At 34.3% G+C, this 25661-nt stretch overlaps 1 protein-coding gene across 1 annotated transcript; it reads right to left on the minus strand.

The window, feature by feature from the left end:
* Positions 1-33: 33 nt before the first annotated feature.
* On the minus strand, positions 34-24036 carry LOC127712329 (serine-rich adhesin for platelets-like). Its single transcript, XM_052218697.1, has 9 exons — positions 23890-24036; positions 13845-20537; positions 13155-13346; positions 9328-9528; positions 7569-7727; positions 4849-5198; positions 4112-4202; positions 3592-3674; positions 34-964 (listed from the first exon to the last, which is right to left on the minus strand). The coding sequence occupies exons 2-9, from the start codon at positions 20527-20529 to the stop codon at positions 905-907; spliced, it is 7821 nt and encodes a 2606-aa protein (XP_052074657.1). The 5' UTR covers positions 20530-20537; positions 23890-24036; the 3' UTR covers positions 34-904.
* Positions 24037-25661: the final 1625 nt, after the last annotated feature.

The raw sequence follows: 25661 nt of genomic DNA on the forward strand, positions 1-25661 counted from the left end.
ATTTATAACATTTTGTCATTGGTCAAGTCTATGTAACAATTTCGACAATTTATTTAGACAAATTACAAAGCAAATATAGGACAATACAATGTCAATAAATAATCACTACAGAAACTACTTAATTAAACGCTTCATTTTCTCGCATATATATCGTAATATAATTATAGAACTAAAACAATGTGATTCATATAACGAAAAACAGAGAATGAAAAATTATATGAATAAGATTCATCCTACCAAACGTTCTGACCGTGCCATGTATGTGACAACTAGGTAGAATGGGACAGTAAATTAAGTTATCCTACAGACTATTTAACGCTGATTAACATTATATCGTGAGCTTTAAACGTATACAAGTGGAATTTTAATTAAAACCACAAGTATACATTAATTAAACAATAAAAAAACATGTAAAATCCAAAATAGGCATGTAATACTGTTTTATTTGCATAAAAATGATTAAAATGAGAAATGAAGTAACAACAATATAATTATAAAATAACAATATAAAATAAAATTTGCTTGTTCACGATATAAAGTGCGGTCTTTCGGATATATGTAGCGTTTGATGGGCATACACCAAATAGAGTTTGCGTGGACATATAAGTTGATGTGATTATTAAAAAAATATCGAAAGGTGCTTATATGATAATCTATACCTGCAGACTATTACTGCTCGCTAAAATGCTAAACTTAAGTCTGAATGGGACATTTTTTTTCAGAAATAAGTGTTGTTAAAATCAGAAAACAGGAAAATCCAAATTCACTCCTTCTTGTCATATGAAATTCAATCAAATATCATTATGTCATTCTACGTAAAACTGCTCAACTGTTGGTCCTACGACTGCTATTCTATCACATAAATTAACAAAGAACCAGCTCTGTTAAAGATGTTTTAAGGATTTCACCGTTGTTTACGAGGTTTGTAAATATTTCTTGGAATACAACCACTAAATACTTCAATCTGGAAAATAAAATGAAAACAAATGTCATTCAACATAATTATTGCAAACAGATGTGGAACTTGAATCCCTCCACCCTGTTTTGAAATAAATCATTATATAGCAGTATAAGACAAGGGCAATGTCTAAGTAGGCACAAAACATTTGGAATTCAACAAGAAACTTATATATTTTCTACAGTTTGTAAAAATATATGATGAATGGATGTAAAAGTCTTCAACGTCGAGTGACAAACATTTCATGTATATCAGAACAAGAACATGCAAATGTAATATCACCGACACGTTGATTCAAATTTTCAACGTGCTAGTTCATAAAGTGATAGTCCATACAAATACTTATCAGCCTATGCGGACACATATTCCAGACTTCGAGCAGTCTAGTCCGAAATGTCACCGGTTTAGAGGAGAATCAGTAAACTCATATTTTCAAGTCTTTGGTTTGACCCGTCTGGGTATCGAACCCACGTCCTCCCGCACCCGATGCAAGCATGCCACCACGGGACCACAGAGGCGGTCGTACAAAAACATATACGGTGTGATTAACTTCAATTAAACAATTGTTTTCACTCAGCTGTATTGACCAAGCTGGAAAAGTCTTAATCTTACTCGATGCTCACAATCGTTTTAAGCATGTGTCTTCTCGAACTTTTGCACTAAAACGTACATGATGAAAATCATTCTAAATCACTTGCGCCTATAGGTGGATCATCACTAGATATTCCTCAGATATAATTTTCTTTTACTTTGCCAAAAAGGAGACTTTATCATGCTTTTTTAAAAAAAATATTATAATAAGTATGAGTCACCATGATATTTTGTCAAGCTACAAGTCGTCCAAAATTGCCGAATTTTGTATAGGTTATTTATGAAGAAGACACTTTTTGTGAATAAAAAGAAATCTATGAGATAGAATTTTGAAAAAAAAAAAATAATTGAGAAGATAGGTTTTATAATATGCTTTAGAAAATAAAAAGAAAAAATGGTGTCACCTAACTTGTTTCCTTGCCACAAGTAAAAAATGAAAAAATCACTATCATTCCAGTGTAAAAAAAATTCTTTAAGAGTTATCTCCCCTTTTATGACTTTGTTGAAAAATTGAATCGCACAAAAACAAATATTTAGTATTTGTTAAAAACAGACAATTTAATGCAATAAATTGCTTATTTTTTCTTATTTAAACGAACAGTCTTACACGTTATTGCCAATCTGTCTAAATATTTGCAGATTTAAGCAAAGAACTAGACCGATTACGTATTGCTATTTTACAATCCAAGATGGCGGTATACAGTTAAACTACCTTAAATCGATAGATAACATTGAGAATGGCAATTGGGAATATGTCAAAGAGACAACAACCCGCCCAAACAGCAGAAAACAGCCGAAGGCCACCAATGGGTCTTCAATGCAGCGAGAAAATCCCGCACCCGGAGCTGGTCAAACTGGCCCCTTAACAAAATGTGTACTCGTTCAGTGAAAATGGACGTCATACTAAACTCCAAAACATATAAATGAACTAAAATTAAAAAAAACATACAAGACTAACGAAGGCCAGAGGCTCCTGACAGGCGCAAAAATGCGGCGGGATTAAACATGTTTTGTGAGATCTCAGCCCTCCCCCTAATACCTCTAGCCAATGTAGAATAAACAAACACACAGCGATACGCACAGTAAAACTCAGTTTAGAAGAAGTCCGAGAACGATGTCAGAATAGGTAACAAAAGAAACTAAGCAAAATGACAATGATACATAAATTAACAAAGGACTACTAGCAGTTACTAACATGCCAGCTCCAGACCTCAATTAAACTGATTGAAAGATAATGTCTTCATCATATGAAAATCAAGTACAATCCCTCCCGTTAGGGGTTTAGTATCATACCATCATAAAATATATGAGAACATAACCCGTATCATGCCAACAACTGGTTTTAGAATAAATGTGTTTATTCCCGATGCAAAGACCCTATGAGTGAATCAATATTTATACCAAAATATGCAATCCTTAATGACTTGACAACAGTATCGTAACTATATCCCTTCCGAATAAGTCTGTTTAAAGGTTTGGTTAGCTTTTGAGGTGAATGCCGACATTTTTGTGCTTTGTAAAGAATATTACCATAAAAGATTGGATGTGAAATACCTGAACGTATAAGTCTGCATGTTAATTTATATTTACGAATGATGTCCTTGTACCGATGATAAAATTTAGTAAATTTTTTGACTAGTTAGAATATGTTTCTGATGTCTCAAACGCTAAAATGTACTTGAATATGATTTGAATGATAGTCAGCATTCTTGACTGTTCTTGGCACATATAGCTAAGCCGAAACTTTTCGAGACCAAATTGAATCAAATATATACTCGATTATACACGATGTAGATGATCTCATTTAGTACAGTTAAGACGGTCGAGTACAGCATGTACAGTTCGTTAAATACTTAGAAAATCGACATTGTGTTGACATTTTGTTACTGAAAGTTCAGTTCAGACACCTGTCAAGTCAAATCAAATGAAATTCTGCGTTTGAAGGAAGTCAACTAAAGTTATCACAGTAAATTACAAAACCTGGTCTACTCATCCCCTTTCTTTTCCCATTGAGATAAATTGAAAAATTATATTTCACTTACACTATCTATTAAACCTTTGTATCCTGAACCAGGTTTAGGACAGCCGCCTATTACAATAGCATTTGATCTTGTTTCTAGTAAACCTGAAAATTAAAAAAAAACAATATTGAATAATGTCTTGTCACATATAAAAAAACACCATGCTATAAATATCAATTTCATTAGTCATGTTAAGAATTTCAAAAGGACAGGTTTTAAACTTGTTACAAAAACAATTGACACGAATTATAAACCGAGGACAAAGTGGTCTAAGTAGTCGAACTATTTTATCACTAGCCTGTCAACACTGAGGTTGTGAATTCGAATCCTGCACGTGGTAGTTGCACTCAACTCCAATCTTAATTGACTAGGACTGTTAGTTTTCCTACCGAAGGTTGGTGGTTCTCTCCAGGCACTCCGGCTTCCTCCACCAATAAAAATTGACCCCCACGAAATAGCACAATAGTGTTGAAAGTGGCGTTTAACACCAATCAATCAATCAATGAAGACATGTAAACACTCATACAAATTCAAATCTTACCTCCCAACGGCTTTCTAGATCTATAACCGTCTATTGCAGCAACAAAACTGTTACCATCATACACATATGTAACGTCATTCCAAGAGTATGGCTATAAAATAAATTATGTTTGCATTACAATTGTAACCATCATACACAGTGTACTAGCTGGAAACTGATGGCAGAGGGCCACAGACCTATAAAAAGGGCATGAACATATAATGTGATAAAAAGTGAAGTTGACAGATTCAAAGGTTTAAATAAAAAAACCCGTACAAATGCAACTGATTGCAATATGTTTAAGATATGACCGTCTAGGACTTATGGAATAAGAAAACAAAACTGTTTTAACTAGAAATATTTAAACGAACATATTTTAGTTTTTAAATAAGGGTTCATTATACCCTAAATGTTCGCCACGCACAGCATAGAAATGCTCCTTACAAGTACAAATTGATATACAATCATCCGATTTCATGCAAAAAAGTAAACAAGAAAAAAAAAAAAAAAAAAGAACAAAAAAAAAGGAAGAAAGGTATCGTACCGATTGCTTTGCGCTCAACGCGTGTTTCTCCTTGAATACTCATCATTTAGAACGTACATGAGGAGAATCACACGTACTCTCTATCGAATTTTTATTTTCAATTGCAAGATTGCAAATGAATTGAAGGAAAACTCGTCCCTTTAAACCATAGTTATTTAAGGTATAATGTATAGTAGGTATCAAGGACTTTGGTGTATATCTAAGTGTTACTTACATCGAAATGACTATTGATAATGGTTCTTCTACTAAAACTGTTACTTTTAGCTACTAATTTCACTTTATGATTTTCTAATCCTATTGCAACTGTTGCGGTACCAGTCATGCCGCAGTTCGAAATCAAATTTCCTTTTCCTGTTGCTTTTGGATCTGGCTTGAATCGTATTCGAATGGCAAATTTTTTTCCAAGTTCTTTATTCATGAATCCCCACAGAGTTATGCGCCCGTTTCCATTGAATTGTGCAGCACCATCATTGATTACAACGTTGTGTACGTCAAACGCCATGTTAGAACCTGACAACTCCTTAAATCCGTAATTGAAATTCATGTAAAAATTTGGCTGACATTCTGTAAGAAAAAAAAAGGAATTTTGAGAATCAATGAGGTATGAGGATCTAGATGGAGTCCTTAATATCTGTATTCTTTTAATTTATCTTTAAAATAATGCTTATTCGGTAAAATTCTCATGTAAATAATTTCTCTGTAAATTCGATGATTTCTTTATTCCGTACATTGCAGTGGCGGATTAAGAAATTATCATAAGGGGGCCCACTGACTGCCATAAGAGGGGGCCCGCTTAGTCATGCTTCAGTGATTCCCTAAATCAACCAATTTTTTTCCCACAAAAGAGGGGCACACTAGGCCCCTAAATCAGCCTCTGCATCGTTCATTTCTTTATTCAGCATTTGATTCCCTAATTCTTTTATTATCAACAGTTATTCTTTATTCGTTTACATCCAATTATTCTACATTCTATATATTTTTTGCTATTATTCTCTATTCCGTAAACCCCATCTAGACCCTCGTGTATATAACGTTTATGTGCGACGTTTGAAATAACCCGAAATAAACATATATTCAGAAGGGATACTGTTATGATACTGTTGTCAGTTCCGATGATTAAAGATGGCATATTTTGGTATCAATATTGATTCACTCATAGGGTCTTTGCTTCGGAAATAAACACATTTATTCTAAAACCAGTTGTTGGCTTGATACGGGTTATCTCTTCTGGTATATTTTATGATGGTATGATTCTAAACCCCTAACGGGAGGGATTGTTATTGATTTTCATATGATGAAGACATAATCTTTCAATCAGTTTAATCGAGGTCTGGAGCTGGCATGTCAGTAACTGCTAGTAGTCCCTTGTTAATTTATGTATCATTGTCATTTTGCTTAGTTTCTTAAGTTATCTTTTCTGACATCGAACTCGGACTTCTTCTAAACTGAGTTTAACTGTGCGTATTACTGTGTGTTTGTTTATTCTACATTGGCTAGAGGTATTAGGGGGAAGGTTGAGATCTCACAAAACATGTTTACCCCCGCCGCATTTTTGCGCCTGTCCCAAGTCAGGAGCCTCTGGCCTTTGTTAGTCTTGTATGTTTTTTAATTTTAGTTCATTTATATGTTTTGGAGTTTAGTGTGACGTCCATTTTCATTGAACTAGTACACATTTTGTTAAGGGGCCAGCTGAAGCCCGCCTCCGGGTGCGGGATTTTCTCGCTGTGTTGAAGATCCATTGGTGGCCGTCGGCTGTTTTCTGCTGTTTGGTCGGGTTGTTGTCTCTTTGACATATTCCCCATTTCTATTCTCAATTTTATGTTCCGATAAATCGATTAAGTCGAGCATAAAAAAATTCATGCCCAACTGATGACGTCACAAAATATAATGAAAATTTCTAAAATTAAGGTAAATAGATATTAAGGTTTTCTATATGGTAAGCGGACAGAAAGTCACAGGACAAAAAGTCACAAGACAGAAAGTCACAAATTTGATAGGACAAAAAGTCACAGGACAACAGTCAAAAATAATTTGTTGACAATTGTTTGAATATATAAGAGAAAGATCTTGAAATATTTACTTTTTATTACATATATTCTTTTTACAGTTTAGAAAAATTGTTCATTAGCCTTGATAAATGAAGATTTGTTAAATTTTAATCATGCACACTGGGAGATCACCCCTATTCCTATAGGTTTGTGGAAGACTACATGGATTTCCAAAATTTTGGAGTTCAAAATGGCGTGGTAATTAATATAATACCAAAGACCCTTTTTTGTTCTATGAAGTTCAATAATTTTGCTAAGAAATTTAGTTCGTTATATGGGGATAAGAGTTCCTTCACACGTATACCATCATTTTCAAAAAGACCGATACCGACAAAGGTCATTTGTTGTGAGAAATAATCGCCTTTTTATACGATATAGTTTCAGCTTTTTCGCATATTAATATCTCTAATCGGTATCGTTAAACAAATATTTTAAAGACTTGTATATACACTACATGTATATGAAACACTTCGGAAGAAATAGTCCTCGAAAGTTGAAAATCTCAGAAATACAATGTTCCTGATAAATTTGACTTATGGTTACTTCGAACTTACATTTTAATCCAGACTATCTCTACATAGGATATACAGTCCTTTTGCTGAATTACTTCTTTTTTTGTATTTAGAAAGCAATACAGCTTTTATTGACTTCGTACTGTAAACCTACTTATTTCCGCGACTTTCGCGAGTAGAAAAAAAAACGCGAATATAAATCGTTGCAAACTTGTAAAATTTGGATCTTTCCTTATTTAACTACATCAAGTACATTTGAAAATCGCGAACTTAAATAGCCCGATGTGGACTATAAAACTGGCGAAACGCGAAAGAAAGTATCCGCGAAAATAAGATGGTTTACAGTGTTTAATGGCAATTTTAATGATGCTAACCTTTCATTCTGCGTCTACCAGAGCGCCGATTTCCTGATCTACATCCACACTGTCTTGCACTGAATACTGTTCCTTCTGGACAAGCTCGAATTCTTAATCCATTATGTTCCATTGTAAGATAGCCATATGGATTGTATTCATCAGGCAAGAATTTACATGCTGTTAGAAGGTAATGCTTTATTTTAGTGACAAATACATAGCAATAAAATAAAGATGTCAATCCTGTATATTTCTAGGAATATCATTGGGTTAAAAGCGATGGCGTGGAGACCCTGTATATTCAATATGGGGATAGAAGGCGTAGTTTATTTTAATACACGGTTAGTATTGGTGTTATTTCCCTTTATAAAACAACACGGCGTTGAGGAAAAATCTGAAACATTTCACCCATTCAACAGATGAAGAAATTGATGATGAACGATTGAAATAAAAGCAAAAACACATTAAGAGCTAACAATTTTTATTGTTGGCATTTGTTTTTGTATAGACCAATGGAAGTATATAGGTTCTTTATATTGAAGACTTGATCACTTTGATAGACCACTAGTCTAAATGTCACATGTTAAGATAAATTCGTTACAGAGTGTGCTAGTGACCTAATACGATATACATGGGGTCACTAGCACATCGTGAAACTAATATTGTATGCTACAATTTAAAAAAAATATTCACCCATGTTCCAAACCCTGATTGATTAAATATGCGTAAGGACTTCACAAAGAAAACACCTGCAAGTTATTTATAATTATAATATTACTAAGGTGGAAGTCATCCCTGAAGTAATTTCAGTTTCCAAATTTTCCTGCCACTTTCTATATAATTATCTGCAACGGAAGCGCCTTCTGAGATCAGATAACAACAGGGGAAGGAACTAACTTTGTATCAACTTTTCTCCAACATAAAGTCAAAAGTTATACCGCTTTCAATAGTACCGCCATGTTTGCCAAACAATCATTTTTAATAAAAATTAGCATTTACGGTAGCAATTTTTATGCGCATTTCGAAATTAATGTCTCGTCAGTGATGCTAGAGGCCAAAATTATGATCACTTACATCACATAGAGAGCTTTTCAATAGATACAATTGTATTTAGATATTTAAAAATATGGTCAATATAGAAAAGCGCTTTGGACCAACGAAAGTATAAAGTGTTATTTACATTCACAATATATGTATATTATCCCTATATTTAAAGTTAATCCAGACGTGCGCAAACGGTTGTCGAATAAGCGTATTCGAGATACATGAACAAATTTTAAAAGCTACAGGTTATGATTTATTTTAATTATATGATTGTCATTGTCTCCTCTTCAATGTTTGTATTAGGTTTTGGACTTTCAAATAGTATGGTCTCGAGAATCACTGATGAGAAATAAGTTGTCGAAATGCGCATCCGGTACCATAAAATTTGTACTGTTAATGTGCACATTATTTTTGCAGAAAAGGCTGTGAGAACTGTAAGTTGTTTACAGTAAAACAATATCAGTTTATCGTCGTCTCATGTTCTGGCATATATTTGATAGATAAAAGTTGCTAACACGTTCTGTGTACAAATTCTTCAAGGAAGAACTGAATAGATAAGTTATGATTATCTTTAGCAAGCATCGAATAGGCAAGTTATGATTAATACTCTTTTATAAGATGTGTTCATTTTTTTGTTGTGAAACATGGAGACTGTATCTATTCAAAATATTTACACAGAATATTTGAATGGCATATAAAGGCTGCATTGTGTTCTATTGAAAACTAATAAACTTACATTGAAACCGCATACGATTTTCAAGGTCGTAAGGAGTCATACAGGGGTCACGGCATGTTGGGTCTGGTACACATCCATAGCTGTCATAACGGAAACCTTTCTCGCAACATTGAGGAACGGATATACCGTAGTCACAGCGATAGTAAGAACGACACCCACCTGTTCTGTTGTATTGAACCATATCTATATCCAAACATGGATCTGAAAGTGAAGCAAATAATATTTCATTTTAAGGCATAACAAAAGTGTAAATACGTCTATAGCACAGTTGCAACATTATAAACCGATCACCCTCTGTTATGCCTTTGTGTGTCAGGTATTAGTTGTAAACAGACGACACCAGAAATACCGTAAGTAACTTGCGCGAGAGGCACTGTGACGGGTTGTTTGCACGAGAGGTCTCTGATATGGGTTATCAGCCTGGGTGTGAATTTATGACTCATTAAACATATGCAAAAACTATCATATTAATGGTAACTTTATGCTAAAGAGAGAAAATCATATGGCTTTTTCAATATCACATCCGTATCAACCTGAGACACTTATGTAATTCCAAGAGCTCTGCTCGAGGGATTATATTGGTTGAGGGTTGATACGGTGTGTGATTTTGAAAAATGTCATATCATATACACTTTATTATATATATACCTCACGTAGATGTTTTTTTTATGTGACATGACGTCATACAGATTAGGGGTTTGATAAAGCCATTGCAACAGTGAATGACATCGATATCACCACGGATAGTTGATACAACACGATTCCCGTTGACGTATTACACATACAATTGCCTGTATTTTCTACTAAGTATATAATATTTATCATATACTTAGCATCAACATTAATTGTTACATGAATGGTAATTTTTCCTTTGATCTTCGAGTGAGTTAACTTCGGTTATTTTTAGAGGAGTGCGTTTACTGAATGTTTTTTTTAGTTATTGCACTCTCCAGTCCCGCCGTGTGTCGCTTGTCATAGGAAAAGCAAAGAATGGGAGGACTCGGGCTTAGACCAGTGTTCTAACTTTCATCTCAAAAGTTTTTATTTCACTGTCTAGCTCCGCCTCCTTGACCTAGTAAACAATGAAAAAGATGAGAAAAAAGGAGGGGGGGGGTGAGGGGGCTTACCCTTACACTAGCCAAACTTGTAAACCTAACCCTTAATCAAAAATGGTTCCCTATACATTGTACTTGAAACAAATGAATGCCCAAGGAGAGCTACAAAAAGGAATAACGTGGTCTATAAACGAAGAGGCGATATTGATAAATTGGTGGATACTTGTTTTATCGTGACAATATAAATATTTCAAAAAAATTGTCACTGGAATTTTAGTCGTTTAATTCATCAACTTCATGAAAGAATAAAACAAAATGTAATAGGAATGACTATAAATTTTCCTACTGTTATTTCGGTTGGATACCTGTTTTTCTCGTGTCGAAATTAATAATATTCTAAAAAATATATGTCACTGGATGTTTAGTAATTTTCTTCATTCTATAAAAGCCTATCTCCGTGAATTGATCATGCTTCAAATACTTGTCCCTGGATCTTAAACGCATTCAACATGCAACCATTGCAATCAATTAACCGATCTTTTTCCAGTTCCTGGGAATGGAAGAATAGTATTTAATTATCTTCATAATTGGTATTAGAAAATGTTTCCTTTTTATCACAACGATAAAACTCCTTTGAAAAAGAGGGACGAAAGATACCAGAGGGACAGTCAAACTCATAGATCGAAAACAAACTGACAACGCCATGGCCAAAAATAAAAAGACAAACAGACAAATAATAGTACAGATGACACAACATAGAAAACCAAAGACTAAGCAACACGAACCCCAACAAAAACTGGGGATGATCTCAGGTGCTCCGGCAGGGTAAGCAGATCCTGCTCCACATGTGGCACCCGTCGTGTTGCTTATGTTATTACAAATCCGATAAATAGTCTAGTTTGGTAAGTCTTATTCGTGAAAAGGGAGGGTATTGTAGTTACGACATAAGGAACATATCCGATATCATCTGTGAAACGGTTATTCCATAACGGTCAACCAACTCGTGATGGCGTCCGTAAAATTTATGAAGGGATGATTTCAACTTCACCATTTTGGAACTCTTGGTTTAATAGCTTCCTTGTGAGCAGCAATTCTCTATCAAGGAAATTTTGGAATGGGGAATACTTGTGTAAAGTGTAGAAAAGTCAAATGTTTTAATACTATTGCAAGATGAGAGAGAGTCTTAGATTGTATGTACTCTAAAAGATCTTTGGAATTTTTTAGTATTCACATCTGATTCACGCCACCTCTAGAATAGGCAGTTTCACAATAACTTTGGAGCCCGGCTTTGATTGCAGATAAAATAGATGTTAATAATTTTGAAAGAGGTTTCGTGGAGCACTTGGAAGACCCAGCAATATACCGTTGTTTGTAAGGACACTTATGTAGTTTAGGTATCCAATACAGTGATGGAAGATCCAGTTCTTCATCTTTGGTTGAAATTCCAGAGGAACATAGAACAGACCTATGATTATCCAGGATTTCCTCTTTGGTAAGTGTCGTGAGGGTATATGTTGAGTTTCCAAGTGAATTGTCAATACCCAATTCATTTATCAAGCAGTTTATGTAATGATATTTACACACAAAAACGATGTTGTTTGGGGCTTTATCTGCGGGGACAACAACATATTTGTCATAGAGGTAGGACAAGTGTTCTGCAACATTTGAAACTACACTTCATTTTCGAGTTGGAGGGCAGAGAAACATCGAAATAAATTTTGCATCACCCGCCAGCAACCCCCCCCCCCCCCCCCCCCCCCGTCCCCACTTTTCAAGAGTTTTTGGGTAGAAAAAATATTAATAACAAGTAAATGGCTATCGAGCCTGAATACCACGGCATCAATTCATTTAAATGTACCTGTATCTGACATACAAATCCAACTGACATTTGCTGCATGTGTTAACTTTCTGGAAATCAGATATAGTATCACGCCACTATTTGATTGACATATTGAAAAGTACATTAAAGTTTTATTGGTCAGCATTTAACCTTTGACGTGTGTCATAGCCCATTAATGTTACAAATCATATATAGCCACGCCTTACTCATTAATTACATATTTAATCCACGCAAAGCTACGCTTTTCGTGAATTAAACACGTTAATTCGTTAAAGGCGTGCTATATATATAACTTATACTAACGTCTCGTGTTGATATGGGGGTTCCGGAATGGTACTCTAGCCGATAATGAAAAGGCCATGTATTTATCTGTATATGAAGGGTTAAATATCAACAACAATATACACATGTGATTACAAAGCGGCGGTATACATGTCCTCCGTAGTACTTGTATAGCTCTATACGTGTTTCGTGCTTATACATCCTTTGGTTTTCGTCATTCCTGATGAAAATAATCGGTTCGAACGCATTTAAAAATAAAATTTAAGAAGTGTTATTACCATTTGTTTTTGAAATCATGTTAAAAAATTGGCAAGTTTCTTACTTGCTGCTTAAAAGTTTTAACATGAGTCTTATTCGAACTGTAATTATTCAAATATAACAAACATAGGAATAAATGACTAACATTCGAAGGACAACCTTCTCTCATTTCAATAAAAAAGATTCAGTTTAAACTAAGGCATTTATAAGAATAAATATTAGTAAAACGTACGCAATATGTAAATGGATATCAAAAATAATTTGTAAAATTGGCGTTATTTATTATCTGCGTAACATAATTATATTTACCGGTTTCACCTTCATGAGGAATAAAGATATATATATATATAATGTTACTTGTGAGGCATGTTTTATAAATGAATACTATTTACCATCATAGCAAGGAACCTCCGCTGGCGGTCGACATAATACTTGGTCCTGGTGCCAGAAATATCCATACGGACATTCTCTTTGCACAGCAGTAGTTCTTCGCTGATATGTGTAACACTGAACTAATTTATCACAATACCCAGGATACTCGGCATAACCTATTCCGTCAATAAACATACTATTGCCACATAAAGCTACAATAAAAGATTTGATTGCATTTGTTTTAAAGACAAGTTTTAAAATGCGTATATTGGATTAAAATGCAGCTCATGTGAAGAACCACTCATAAGTAAATGGTCTCATTGTTTATATTATTTTATATATATTGTTTTGAGTTAGGCAAAGTTTGTAAATAATTTCTTTTTTTGTTCATTCGAGTATTTCTAGATCTGTGATTTACGTTTTCATTAAGATTTTACTTACTTTTCATACGTTAAATTTTGTAACATAATGAATGTGTTGAAATATCGTTATTGAATTGGTCATGTGTTTATCAAAGTTGACTTCTAATCTTCTTCTTAGTTATACATTAATATGATGTCGTTTGGACATTTTGGCCTTCTAGCCATTGACCGTATGAACTGACATGAAGTCTAATGTAATTTTTGATTAATAGTGTAGTTATCTTGTGTTCTCATTGATGCGTACTCCGCATAAACTTGTATTGGACCTTGGATAGAAAAATTACTTACTCTCTAAAGCTGGAGACGTCATTTCTGGTTCATATTGTTGCACTAGATTTTGTTTTCTGTCTTTGTTGACACCAAATGTTGCTTCAGCCCCCTTGGAAATGTCAAATTTATTGCTCATGTGATCTGCTTTTTTATGAATCTGCATACTTCTGTGATATAAATCCCTTGAGAGCTCGTTTATTGGTTCATTTTTCCTCCACGCTACTCTTGATTCTTTTACAGGTTTTGATTCGGTCGCTCTTACGTTGGTTGTTTCAAGTCCTAGTTGTTGTTGAGATTTTTCAGGTCCTGTTTCAGCGAGATATCTTTTTGGCATTGCAGTTTTCTGTGTTACTTCAGTGGCTGGTTTGCCAGTTCGTTCAAGCGTTTGTAAAAGTATTTTTGTCTCAGTGGGCAATTTGTCGGTTTTTTTTGTCTGTATTGTATCTTTAACAACTACTGCTTGATCTGTAATTGTTATTTTTTGTTCAGTTGCTTTACCTTGTATACTTAAATCGGGATTTTCAAGTGTTTGATCGACATGTTTTATATTTGCTTTCTCAGATCCTTTTGTTTGTGATACTGTGTTGATTTGTTTTTGCTGTGTTGCCGTTGAATCGACAACTTCCTTCTTTTGCTCAACTAGTCTAGTTTCTGGTGCTAATTTACCTGATTCAATTTTTAAACTTTGTTCATCAATTATTGGCACAGATGGTGCTTCACTAGCAATAAATGGTGATAAGGTAGTTTTTATAATTATAGCTGATTCAGTTTTTAAACTTTGTTCATCAATTATTGGCACAGATGGTGCTTCACTAGCAATGAATGGTGATAAGGTAGTTTTTATAATTATAGCTGATTCAGTTTTTAAACTTTGTTCATCAGTTATTGGCACAGATGGTGCTTCACTAGCAATAAATGGTGATAAGGTAGTTTTTATAATTATAGCTGATTCAGTTTTTAAACTTTGTTCATCAGTTATTGGCACAGATGGTGCTTCACTAGCAATGAATGGTGATAAGGTAGTTTTTAGAACAGGTTCAGTAGTGTCTACTATTATAGCTGATTCAGTTTTTAAACTTTGTTCATCAATTATTGGCACAGATGGTGCTTCACTAGCAATAAATGGTGATAAGGTAGTTTTTACAACAGATTCAGTAGTGTCTGCTATTTTAACTGATTCAGTTTTTATATTTTGTTCATCCATTATTGGCACAGACGATGATTCACTAGCAATGAATGGTGATAAGGTAGTTTTTAGAACAGGTTCAGTAGTGTCTACTATTATAGCTGATTCAGTTTTTAAACTTTGTTCATCAATTATTGGCACAGATGGTGCTTCACTAGCAATGAATGGTGATAAGGTGGTTTTTAGAACAGGTTCAGTAGTGTCTACTATTATAGCTGATTCAGTTTTTAAACTTTGTTCATCAATAATTGGCACAGATGGTGCTTCACTAGCAATGAATGGTGATAAGGTAGTTTTTACAACAGGTTCAGTAGTGTCTGCTATTTTAATTGATTCAGTTTTTGTATTTTGTTCATCCATTATTGGCACAGATGGTGATTCACTAGCAAAAAATGGTGATAAGGTTGTTTTTACCATAGGTTCAGTAGTGTCTGTTTTTTTTGCTGTTTCGAATGTCAGGTCATACTTTTCTGTATTCGCAAGACCTTTCAATTCATACTGTGGAGTTTCATCAATCTTCTTAACTGTGTTTGTTTCATGAGACACTGGGATGATATCTACTTTGTCTGGCGTTGCTGAAAACACTAAATCAGTCTGACCTTCAACTGCTTTTGAAGAATACTCTTTAACAACGACCCCATCGACATCTTTAGATGTCATGGTTTGATTAATTGATGGAGATCCTTCCACTAGAGGTTGTTGTTGCAATAACTCTTCAGAAAACTTTGTCTGCAGTATAGACTGTGCGCCATCAGTAGTATCTTTTATCATTTTTTTTGGAACAGGTTTGACCAGTTTGTCACTAATTTTTAAGCTGGTTGACTGATCAGATATTGTCTGTTTACCTTCAGTTGTTTCCATTAAGATCGTCGATTCAAGCTTTGTAGTTTGGGTATATGATTTGTCAGAAATATCCTTTTCCGTTGTGAATGGTATAATACCGTCAACTAACGTTGAAGTTTCTAACACTGTAGAAATTGCATCTGTTGCTTCATATTGTACCACAGGCACCTCTTTAATTAATATAGATGTATCTTGCTGATCCAAAACTGTTCCGGTAGCAGCTTGTGTTTGTCTCGGCATATATACAACCACTCCTTCTTTACCAGCGAGTTGATCTGATGTCTGTAGAGTTTTTGTTTCATAACTTTTAAGTGGGCCTGACTTATCTGTGAATTGCTTCTCAGCAACTTGTGAAAGAGCAAGCGTATCTGAGAGTTCTCCTTTAGAATCTCCATGCAGATCAGATTTTCCTGAATCTACGGTTTTAGATTCAACAGATTGACCCAAATTATTTACAAATGAACTTTCAGATTTATCCAACGCATTTGTACGTATAACGTCAGCATCTGCTATCTGTTGATTTAAAATGTCAACTTTGTCCTCATAGAACGTCGCTGGAATAATAATAGCCTCAACATTTGGAGACTTTGTTAACTTACTTTCAGGTACTGTTGCATCCATGGTTTGTAGGTTTTGTAATGCACTTTGTGCCTGGTTATTGGACATTGAAACTTCATTATTTGCTGATATATCAAGTGATCTTAGAGGTTCACTCTGTGTAGTTTGATCATTCAAGTTAGAAGAATCGGTCTGTAAGAAAGATTTGTCCTTAGAATCAACAGTAGCCTGATCGATTGAAATAGCCTTGCTATCAAAAACTGATTCAGTCTTTATTGCTGCATTGACATCTAAAACTGCTTCGGTGTTTGTTGCTGCATTGCTATCCAAAACTACATCAGCTTTTGTTGCTGCATTTCTATCTATAACTGCAGCAGTGGTTGCTGCATTGCTATCAAAAACTGCATCAGTGGTTGCTACTTTGCTATCTAAAACTGCTTCAGTGTTTGCTGCTGCATTGCTATCCAAAACTGTTTCAGTGTTCGTTGATGCTTTGCTATCCACAATTGCATCAGTAGTTACTGCCTTGCTATCTAGACCTGCTCCAGTGTTTATTGGTGCATTGCTATCAAAAACTGCATCAGTGGTTGCTACTTTGCTTTCTAAAACTGCTTCAGTGTTTGCTGCTGCATTGCTATCCAAAACTGTTTCAGTGTTCGTTGATGCCTTGCTATCCACAATTGCATCAGTAGTTACTGCCTTGCTATCTAAAACTGCTTCAGCGTTTGTTGCTACACTGCTATCCAAAACTCCTTCAGTTTTTGTTGCTGTTTTGCTATCCGAAAATGTTTCAGTGTTTGTTGGTACCTTGCTATCCAAAACTGCATCTTGGGTTGCTGCCTTGTTATATAAAACTGCTTCAGTGTTTATTGGTGCCTTGCTATCCAAATCTACTTCTGTGTTTATTGCTGTCCTGCTATCAAAAACTGCTTTAGTTGTTGTCGCTGTCTTGTTATCTAAAACTGCTTCCGTGTTTGTTGCTGCCGTGCTATCCACAACTGCTTCAGTATTTGTTTCCGCCTTGCTTTCGAAAACTTCGTGAGTCTCTGCAGGTTTATTGCTACTCAAAACTGCTACATTGTTTGTTGATGCCTTGCTATCCAAAACTACATCAGTGGTTGCTACCTTGCTTTCTACAACTGCTCCAATGTTTGTTGCTGTCTTGCTATCCAAAACTGCTTCGGTGTTTGCTTCTGGCTTGCTATCTAAAACTGCTCCAATGTTTGTTGCTGTCTTGCTATCCAAAACTACTTCACTATTAGTTGCTGTCGTGCTGTTTAAAACTGCTACAATGTTTGTTGCTGCTTTATCATGAATAGCTATAGGGACATGCTCATTCAAACTGGCACCTTCATTCACTGATATTTTATCATTTGAAGGTGATTTTTCAGACAGCTTCTCTTCTAAATGTACAGAAGTACCATCAACTGGTAAGGTTATATCTACTGGGTCAGTGATCACATTAGTATTTGCATGTTCGTTTGTGCGTTGAACAGGCAACTCTGTGTTTTGTACTACAACTTCTTGTGCAATATTTTGGTCTATTGGTCCTTCTCTGGCAACACTTTGTACAACACTTGCATGCAGGTCTTCTAATGGCATTGGAATAGACAGTCCACCAGGTTCGTTATTATTGTGTGCCTGCTCTATTGGTCCTATGTTAATACTATTTTTGTCGGCAATTTCTTTCTTATTCATGTTACGCCCATCATTAGTTTTTGCTATGGTGTTTATTTTCAAATCAATTAGTTCTCTCGATTTTCCAGATACTACTGTTGCTTTTTCTTTACTCTGATCAGGAAGTACCAAATTTGATCCAGTTTCAGTACGACTTTCAGTAAATGAGGTAGCATCAGATAATGTTGATTTTTCTGCAGCTGGACTTTCTACGTTATTATCTGAACTAATTTTGGTTGTCGCTGATCCCTGTAATGTTGTTAATTGTTCCATCACATCATTGACTCCCACATTTTCTGTCGGAGCTCCCCTCACAACTTTATCAATTAACCGTTGTTCATCAATTGGTTGTTTTATCACATCATTTACTATTGTCTTATCTTTATTAGGTTCTTCTAAGACAGCTCCGCTAAATTTAGGTACACTGATTGTTTCCGAGATTTTAGATTGATCTATCACGTCATTGACTACGGTCGTATCTTTACTAGGTTCTTCTAAAACAATTCCACTTGATTGAGGTACACTGATTTTTTCGGAGATTTTAGATTGATCTATCACGTCATTGACTACGGTCGTATCTTTACTAGGTTCTTCTAAAACAGTTCCACTTGATTGAGGTACACTGATTGCTTCAGAGGTTTTAGATTGATGTATCACGTCTTTGACTAATGTCGTATCTTTATAAGGTTCTTCTAAAACAATTCCACTTGATTGAGGTACACTGATTGTTTCAGGTGTTTTAGATTGTACTACAACTTCATTGACCACTGTCGTATCTTTACTAGGTTCTTCTAAAACAAGTCCACTTGATTTAGGTACATTGATTGTTTCAGAGGTTTTAGATTGATGTATCACGTCTTTGACTAATGTCGTATCTTCATTAGGTTCTTCTAAAACTGTTCCACTTGTTGATTGATGTACACTGATTGTTTCATTTGTTTCAGATGGGTATGCAAGGTGTGTTTCAGAAGTTTTAGATGATTCTTTAGCGTCATTGACTAATTTTGCATCCTTCACAGGTCCTTCAATAGGCAATTCAAATGCTGTTTTACTGTTCATTTCAGAGGTTCCCGTACTTGCACTGCTCGTTGTTTTTGTGAATCCATTATTTTTGGAACTAGTTCCGGTAGATGTACTATCTGTTTCACCGCCAGTGGCTACTGCTTCTGTTATACCTTTATTTTCAACACTATTTCCTTTGATCGAATTGGTTTGAGATACTGTCGTAGCTAATTTATAAGTAAATGTGGGTACATCTTTGGCTATTTTCGGTTTATTATCTGATCCCGAAGGCTTATTAGAGTCGACAATGGATGAATCTGCTAAAGTCCCTGAATTTTCTCTTCCCTGAACATTTGCTGCTATATTTGTTTTCACTATTTTTCCTGTTTCAGGTTCCTCAAATGCTGATCCTTTTAATGGTTCATTTGTTTTTGAGCTTACTGCTTGACTGGCAAATGATTTTTCTGTATTTAATGTTGTTGCAATGCCTACCTCTGATTTCATTGTACCATCTATAGGAATTTCAACCACTTGAGGGTTGTTATGAACTGTTGGTGTCAATATGGATTCTTTTGGCGTTCGAGGAATTTGTGGAACTTCATTGCTTATTCTTTTTACATCAATAAGGTATTCTTGACGAACATTAACCAGTTCTGGTTTACTAGCGTCCGTTTGGTCTGTCCTCTTTGGTTCCTTAAAACCAGATAATTTAGCAGAATAGGGTTTATCATGAGCAGCTACAATATTTTCTTTTGGAACAGGTTCCATTATAATGATATTATTTTTATAATCAGTTTTTACATTGGAATCAACCCTTGACCCTGAACTGCTCGCGCGGAAGTATGCTGTGTTCGATTCCATATTTCTCATCGGTATTTCGATACCAGCAGACATACTAGGTTGTTTTGATAGTCGAGACTGGTTTTCCTTCGAAATACGCATAGCATGGGGTGAATTAGGATTAAGTTCTATTATTTGAGTATCAGGTATCACTATTGGAGTATTCATTGAATTACTATCTAGAACATCAACATTTACGGGTTTGTACAGCACAGGAACAGCTGGTATTTCGTTTGCAGGTTTTTCTAACTTTGTATTTGTCGCTTCGACTGGATTATTTCTTGTTTCAACATAGTTGAATGTTGGCGTGTTCGACTTGTCTAAAGAAAGAGATGTTTGCTTGCCACTGGCACTAAAACCTGCTCCTCTCATATTGTGTTGTTTCCGTTTTATTGTAGGTTCTGTGTGTGATTGAGAGCTAATAGTACTACCTGGAGTGGACGTGTTAGGATCGACGGTAGGTGTAGGTGCTACCTCAGACCATCCAGTAACTGTTTCAACATTTGAACCCAATGATTCAATATTGGACCATTGATTAGCTTGACCAGATGATTTGGAACTAAACGACACCAGCAGAAGAACAGGAATCACAATCATAGTGATGTCTACAACGAAAAACAAATCTCATAATTACGACAATAGCACATGTTTAGAGAAGAAACTGAAAACCCTGCAATATTCAGTTTGAACCTTACAGTGGAGAGATGTAATGTCCATTTTGTGATCTTCTAAATAAACTTGATACTTATATACGCTATCATCCTTATTTTTATATTTAATAGCAATTCGTTATTTGAGAAAATGACAAAAAGTATACGTATTTAATAAGGCGACAGTATTTTTCCGATGGTCAAATATCGTAAATCTACTTAGAAGAAACAAATCAAGGCAAGAAACATAAACTAAGGGAGTCGAATAAAATATAAAAGGAGCGAGAACGAGTGCATTATTCCAATGATAACTCATATTCGTTGATATTATATTGTAGAAAAAAGAAGATGGTATTCTGGCTACGAAATGGAACATATTCATGAAATATTTTATTAGCATTGAGATATAAAATTGAGAATGGAAATGGGGAATATGTCAAAGAGACAACAACCCGAAAAAAGAGCACACAACAGCCGAAGGCCACCAATGGGTCTTCAACGCAGCGAGAAAATCCCGCAACCGGAGGTGGTCCTCAGCTGGCCCCTAAATAAAATTGTGTACTAGTTCAGTGAAAATGGACGTCACCCTAAACTCCAAAACATATAAATGAACTAAAATTTAAAAACATACAAGACTAACAAAAGCCAGAGGCTCCTGACTTTGGACAGGCGCAAAAATGCTGTATACATACTCCTAACGGATGTGCAATTTGAATGTTGCTGCATATCGTGGAAATCCGAGTATGAAAAAATCGAAGTCATGTCTTGTCGTAACCGACAATCACAGTCAATTATTGATATAAGACGAGATAAGACATTGATTTCTTTGTACACATGTTATTCCCTATTACTTATTATACGATTTTCTTTTCATAAAGACGTCCACCATACGCAACAAATTCTATGTCAATCCAAACATTGAATTCTTGATGACGTCATTTGTATGCTTGAATCGGATTGTGTTTTTTTTCATAAAGTACTATTTGTCCCTTCCTAGAACAAGAAATGTATGAATATTGGCCATTGTTTTATTAAATAGAATTGAGATGAAGAACAGTAATAAAAACGCTGTTCCTTTGCTTTTTTGTGCTTTTTTTTTGCTGTGGGTGTACTGGTTTTGTGTCATGAATGGATACCCCATATCCTTTGTTTTTCTATTATAATTTATAACTTTAGAATAAGGAATACTTGAGTTATAACATCATATGTACCAATTTGTATTTGATAAACATGAGATGTAACAAAATGTACCTTTAAAACTTTCTCAGGAATTAGTTGTTTAAGTATAAAACAAATTATGAACACTCGCACTTGCACTCTAACATTTTATGTAGAAAAACAAAATGTGCTTTTGAATATCATATTTTGATTTGCGGATAATTGTACTTTCTTATGTACAAAATTAACAATTACTATCCACATTGATCTGTGTCCATACTTGTTACTAATGTACTGATTAAACAACGTTTAAAATGACCGTAAATGTAAGTATTTATGAAAAACAAATGGGAAAGTAAATTATCAAAGAAATGAAATGAAAATAAAGTAAAAACGATTGTCGTCAGGTCAAATATTTTGCATTATCGTCTAGTAAAAAACTAAGCATAAATATTGTACTTTTAAAAGCTGCATAAAGATGGTTTTTACAACTACCCAACGACGCAATTTATCAAATATTATTATATGTCAACGTGTAGTCTACAACAATAGACATATGTCTATATAATACATCATGCTCGTTGCATCTACGAGTGTCACATATGGAGCAGGATCTGCCTACCCTTCCGGAGCACCTAAGATCACCCCCAGTTTTTGGTGGGATTCGTGTTGCTCAGTCTTTAGTTTTTTATGTTGTGTTTTGTGTACTGTTGTTTGTCTGTTTGTCTTTTCCTTTTTAGCCATGGCGTTGTCAGTTTATTTTCGACTTATGAGTTAGTTTGAATGTCCCTTCAGTTTCTTTCGCCTCTTTCTTCTAAATCCCCCTAATTCTATAATAGTCATTCCGGACCCTCTCCCTTTTAATCCCGATTAGCGGGCAAGAAGATATCAGTACAGGAAAAGAACTAACCTTTATAATCACAGCTTAAAAGATAACAATAACAAAAGTAGAAATAAAACAATTATAAACATAACCATATCAAAATATGTTTCCAAAAAAAAAAGCTAAAAGTACTTAACCTGAAGCCAGTATTTCAAGGGTTTCGGTGGTTGCTAACGGCCATATTTGTTTTCCGTTTAATTTTTTGTTACAGATGAGGCCGTTAATCTTTTTGTTTGAATTTTGTAATGTTGGGCTTTTTTATAGCTGACTATACGGTATGAGTTTTGCGTATTGTTGAAGGCAGAAGATGACGTATATTTGCCTAAATCCACGTCATTTGGACTCTGGTAAATAGTTGTCACATTCGCAATCATACACATCTCCCTATTTGATATATTAACCTGTCGTCGTATATATTCTAATATTGGTGTTTGAACTTGTCAATAGATTTCATATAGCAACGTTTTAAACAGTACAAGAAAGAGCGATGTTGAGCGAAATAAACTTTACCGAATTTCAATCCTGAAAAACGGCTTGAGAAATAGGAAATACCATTTTATTTTTTTCAAATTTCACGCAGTAGAATAATATTTACATAATAATATCTTTGTATTTGTCTTTTAATGTAGTTAAAGTTACGGCCAATGTAGGATATTTATAACCCTTCTTTATACGTATTTTAGTTATGAAAATATTAAGTTCATTGAAATCTGTGAGGAAGATCGGTGGAAATGAGTTAATTCGCCAACCCGAATTGACCGCTGTTGGAATGATATTTTTGAATTTTACAATGTTTGTTATCGACGTTTTTAATAAGCAAAATTTTTTTCAGTGCTGAATGTTTTTATAAATATGAAATTTGGAAGCTCACAACATAATAATAGATAATGTCTTTCATGGAAGCATGTTCTTTATAAAAGAATCCGTCAGTTAGTTCATCTGTAAATGTCCATTTTAATATATTAAATATAAGGAAATAATGGTATACCCTGTCTCAGAACATATCTGTTTCTTTTTTGCTTTAGGTTATTATATATTTTTCTTTGACAAGTTAATCAAAATTGAAAAATGAAATAAACGATTTTAAAACTTTTTATATTTGTTCTTCATGTTAAAGATTTTTACTCTATTTTTTGCTCGTCGTTTTATTTTAATTTTTTTCCTGATTTTTTGGGGGTTTTAATTTTAAAATTACTATATTGATATGAAAAAAGATACTTATGAAAATGATTGTGATTGTAAAATGTCTGAAATTTGTATACTTACCCAGTTTAATTTGCTTTACATCCACGAATGTGACCTGCTATCTGTATTGAGCCGTTGGAAAAGAAGACTATGTCACAATGTAATTGACAAATCGTACCCTGAAATTATGACCTTATGTAAACAGAAAAGCACAAAACCTGTGTGAATTAATGCATTTGCGTGCGCTAGTTGACATAACTTTGACGGCTTCATGATGACATTTTAATTATATTAAAAAAAAAATTAAAACACGACATCGCTTCACATTAATTCTCATTTAAAAATATGATTACGAGGTTAGCGTGCATATAATTATAGAATTATATGTGGTTTATATTTACTTTACTTTGTCACTGCCAGATTGAGAGTAAATTTACAACTCTTAATTGTCTCTTAACTAGAATTTAATAATTGCATATTTCCTACTAGGAAATTACTGAGAATAAAGACTATTTTTATTCAATGAGAAAAATATCTTTCTTTGGTAGATTGCATTCATGCATGTTAAAAGAATATAATAAATAAAAGAAGAACGTGTCTACGGACACGACTGCTCCCACTCAAGCTTTGCAATTTTCCAAGTTAAAAAGGGGCATAACTCTTGAACAGTAAATGACTCACTGCCCAAATTTGAACTCTGTCTGCGTGTTATGGTTTTTAGCATTGTGTATGAGTCTCATAAAATTTGCATGAGGAAAACTTAAGAAAGAGTGCGGAAACGAACAAATTTGCAATTTTCAAAGTTATAAAGTGACATAACTCTAGAACAGTAAGCGACTCACTGCCCAAATTCAAAATCTGTCTACGAGTTTTGGTTCTTAGCATTGTGTATGATTTTCGTAAAATTTTGATGAGGAAAATTTAAGTTAGAGTGCGGAAACGAAAAAAATGCAATTTTCCAAGTTATAAAGGGGCATAACTCTAGAACAGTAAATAACTCACTGCCCAAATTCGAACTCTGTCTGCAAATTTTGATTCTTAGCATTCTGTAAGAGTTTCATAAAATTTGCATGAGCTTAACTTAAGTTAGAGTACGGAAACGAAAAAATTGTAATTTTCAAAGTTATAAAGGGACATAACTCTAGAACGGTAAGTGACTCACTACCCAAATTCGAACTCTGTCTGCGAGTTTTAATTCTTAGCATTGTGTATGAGTTTCGTAAAATTTTCATTAGGCAAACTTAAGTTAGAGTGCGGAAACGAAAATTGGACGGACGGACGGAAAGACAGAAGGACGGACGGTAAAGGTAACACCTATTCACCTCTTCGACTGCGGCGGGGGGATACAAATATATGTAAAAAAAAAAAAGATAGGCACCTTGATGAAAAATATGGCGAAGTTGAAATTATAAAAAAGAAAACTTTTCAAACATAGAGAGCTAAAAGATTAATATAAGAAATACTCTAACATAAACTCATGATAAAAATAAATTTAGGAAAACGGTGAGTAAATATGGAGTATCAACTTGACAATTTAGGGATAACATATTTTAATATGAACCACGCAAAAATTATACATTGTAAACAATTCATATGATTCATTTGAAAACACATGCATAATTAATTAGTTGTAATTAGGTTGATTATTACAAACCGTGCAGACAATTTAACTGTCATATTTCATTCAAGATATGTCTATGCTTCTAAAAATATTAAAATTTAAATAAGGATTAATTCATTTATTATTAATCAGGTCATGGCTTCTGTCAATATGTCTTAAATGTGGAGTGCACGAACGTAACTGACTAGAAACAGCTCATCGTTTTGAATGGGCTTATTATTTTACCAAACTT

Source organism: Mytilus californianus, unplaced genomic scaffold (assembly GCF_021869535.1).
Source record: "Mytilus californianus isolate M0D057914Y unplaced genomic scaffold, xbMytCali1.0.p SCAF_8, whole genome shotgun sequence".
Lineage (NCBI taxonomy): Eukaryota > Metazoa > Mollusca > Bivalvia > Mytilida > Mytilidae > Mytilus > Mytilus californianus.